This window comes from Lygodium microphyllum, chromosome 6, assembly GCF_053477565.2.
Source record: "Lygodium microphyllum isolate KBCC chromosome 6, Lygodium_microphyllum_v1.1.10, whole genome shotgun sequence".
Taxonomy (NCBI): Eukaryota; Viridiplantae; Streptophyta; class Polypodiopsida; order Schizaeales; family Lygodiaceae; genus Lygodium; species Lygodium microphyllum.
Window position 1 is genome coordinate 32,427,190 of NC_141140.1, and position 2,649 is coordinate 32,429,838.

Here is a 2,649-nt window from a genome sequence, read left to right on the forward strand (position 1 = left end):
ATGTAAATGAAGCTACTATGTGAGAGAGATTGATAGATAGATAGAGAGAGAGAGAGAGAGAGAGAGAGAGAGAGGTAGAAGCCATGGAGGCTCTAAAGTAGCTTGCACTCAATATCAAGCTTGGAGATCAAGTTCACGCCCATATTGGCGAGTTTCGCACATTGTAAAAGGATCAAACCCCCCATCGAGCTTTAATACTTATCATTCTAGAATTGAACTCAAGCCTTCATCGTCTTGTTGAGCTTGCCCAAGCCTTGTGCTTGCATCTGGTTGGTAACCTTGTCTCAAGCAAGCCTGCATGTTATACCCTACTCAAGCATCTATAATTTTATGTCTTATTCTTTTGGACATCCTTAATCAAGCTTATTTCCATTGTTAATGCTTTTCCTTTTCTTTTTAAACGATGGTGCTCCCAATTCCTAAGTTCTACCTTTAACACTTGAGATATTAATCCCACCAAGTTTTAAAATTCATTAAGCAATAAGTACCAAATAAAAACCTATTACTCCATTACTCTACTCAAATCACTTACATGGACAGCATTACCAGACGGAGTGATCAGATGCTATCCAAATGGAACAATCACGGATCATAACAGATTTCTTTTGCGAATAGATGAGAGACAATGCACACAGCCATTCAATTTACAAGGATTGATTGTGATAAGAGTCGTGCCATGATGCTACGGAGTTTTCCACATGGGCTGGTCTTTATTTCCTGTTAGAAGCTTGATACAGAAGGATGCGAAAGCAAAAGGCAGCAATAACAAGAAGGAAGGGAACACGACAAGTCCTTCACAGTTAAGGGAAAAATTTGGAGGAGAGTTCCAATACCAGTGAACGTTAGGAAAGAAATACCTTCTACAACAAAGGACATAATGGAGGATCTAGCTCCAAAGCAGCTCAAAAGCTCTGTAACATATATATGATGAGATTGCACTCGCATGTTGCATATGATTCAGCCATGACTAAGTAGATGTGAACAGGGCATTAGCCCTCACAATTAGGAAAGACATCAGCTGGAGCCGTCCTGTTCAATAGGGGGAGGTGCATCTAGAGGGGCAGATTTCTCAAATGGGCTTGCCTCGGACGGCCGTGACTCTTGCTGAGCTTCCATGGCCTCCTTGAAAACCCTGGTCTGTTTGAAGTCGGTGGCACCATAGTTGTAGGTTCTGGCAGCAATGCCGGCCCCAACAAGCTATATACATATGCACACACGTACACATGCACACAGTCACACACACAGATCAGGATGTTTCCCAAGAGAGACACACACAGACACACAAATCAAGATGAAATGGGAACAGATGGATGGTCACCACTTGACATGGGGAAGGGGACTCTTTCCGCTTATTTTTTCCTATCATGTTCAGCACTATGAGCTTCTGCTCAGGAAGCACCAGATACCTAGCTAGGTGCAGTTGCTTGAAGGGGGATGTCGGCCCGGCGGGCTGGGGATCGGCAGGCCCTTGCCCCCATTTGCACAGACCTAGGTATGTGGTCCCTTCCTCGCAGGAACTCATGGTAATGCCATAATTCACAATGTAGGAATTATAGCAGGAATTTGTCTACAACTTCCTGTGCCAGCTGGGCCAAAATAAAGCAGGAGAAGACGAAGAACGAGAACAATCAGATGGTGCTCTTACCGCAACGAAGATGCCGATAGCCCACATATACTGCACCACAAAGCCCAGGGCATCCCACTCGGGTCCCTCCCAGAAGTCAGGCTCGTCTCCGGGGAGCGGCGGGCGGTAGTATTCCTCCTCTTCATCATCCTCATCATCAAAATCATCCACCTTCTGATCCCGATTCTCACCCGCCTTCTGTCCTCCCCGCTCCACCAAAGACGACGTCCTGGGGGCCCGAGTGCACCGCGCCTGCTGCTGCTGCTGCTGCAGCCTCCTGCGCGTTCTCGATAGCCTGCTGCATGAAGAAAAGGAAGAAGAAGACCAAGACCAAGAAGACGACGACGGCAACGATGAAGACGACGACGACGACGGCGAAGAAGAAGAAGAAGGAGAGGAGAACAGGGACATGAAATGAGGGCCTTTGGCACTTGTCGCTCGGCCGGGAGGCCACCGCCCTGTCCCGTGCCCCGGCGCCGACAGCTCTGCCTTCGCAAACGTTGCTCCAGAGGATAGAGACGCCATAGCTCTGAGCTCCAACTTTGTCTGATGTTTATTCGCGGGAAAGAGAGGACGAAGGAAGGGGAGCAGACAATATGTGGTGGCTGCTTCAAGAGGATATCTGAAAACACATTAGCTTGGACTCCAGAGCTTCCAATGTATTAAATAATTAGTTTGATTGGTCCAAACTTACAAAGTGGGTAACGATCATTTGGTATGTATCCAGTCTAAAGCTCTAATGTAAAATAAATAGGCTAATGTGTCAACATATATTTGGTATTTCGAACCAAACTTTGAAGCATCACTATACTATTGGTTAACATATTTCACATCTTGATGCATGTCTTATGTGGTAATATGATTTTCATAGCACTTTGCATCAATTTTCTCTCAATGTTTCACACTAGAGTTCAAGGCATTGGTTTCCTAATCCACCTTCATGATATCATGAAAGAAAGACAAAAAACCAAAAAACTAAAATTACATAAGTCGAGTAATATCAAAATTGAAGTAATAGAATAGGT

The 2,649-nt window shown here is 45.2% G+C and overlaps 1 protein-coding gene across 1 annotated transcript; it reads right to left on the minus strand.

Moving 5' to 3' along the window:
- Positions 1–587: 587 nt before the first annotated feature.
- LOC148034439 (AT-rich interactive domain protein) lies at positions 588–2,259 on the minus strand. Its single transcript, XM_087679374.1, has 2 exons — positions 1,646–2,259; positions 588–1,197 (listed from the first exon to the last, which is right to left on the minus strand). Exons 1-2 carry the CDS (start codon positions 2,147–2,149, stop codon positions 1,015–1,017), a joined length of 687 nt encoding a protein of 228 aa, XP_087535500.1. The 5' UTR covers positions 2,150–2,259; the 3' UTR covers positions 588–1,014.
- Positions 2,260–2,649: the final 390 nt, after the last annotated feature.

Excerpts from the sequence above, each read along its gene's own strand:
- LOC148034439 (XM_087679374.1), bottom strand. The coding sequence starts at position 2,149 with ATGGCGTCTCTATCCTCTGGAGCAACGTTTGCGAAGGCAGAGCTGTCG. Across the intron at positions 1,198-1,645 it reads CTATCGGCATCTTCGTTGCG|CTTGTTGGGGCCGGCATTGC; the intron begins GTAAGAGCACCA and ends ATATGTATATAG.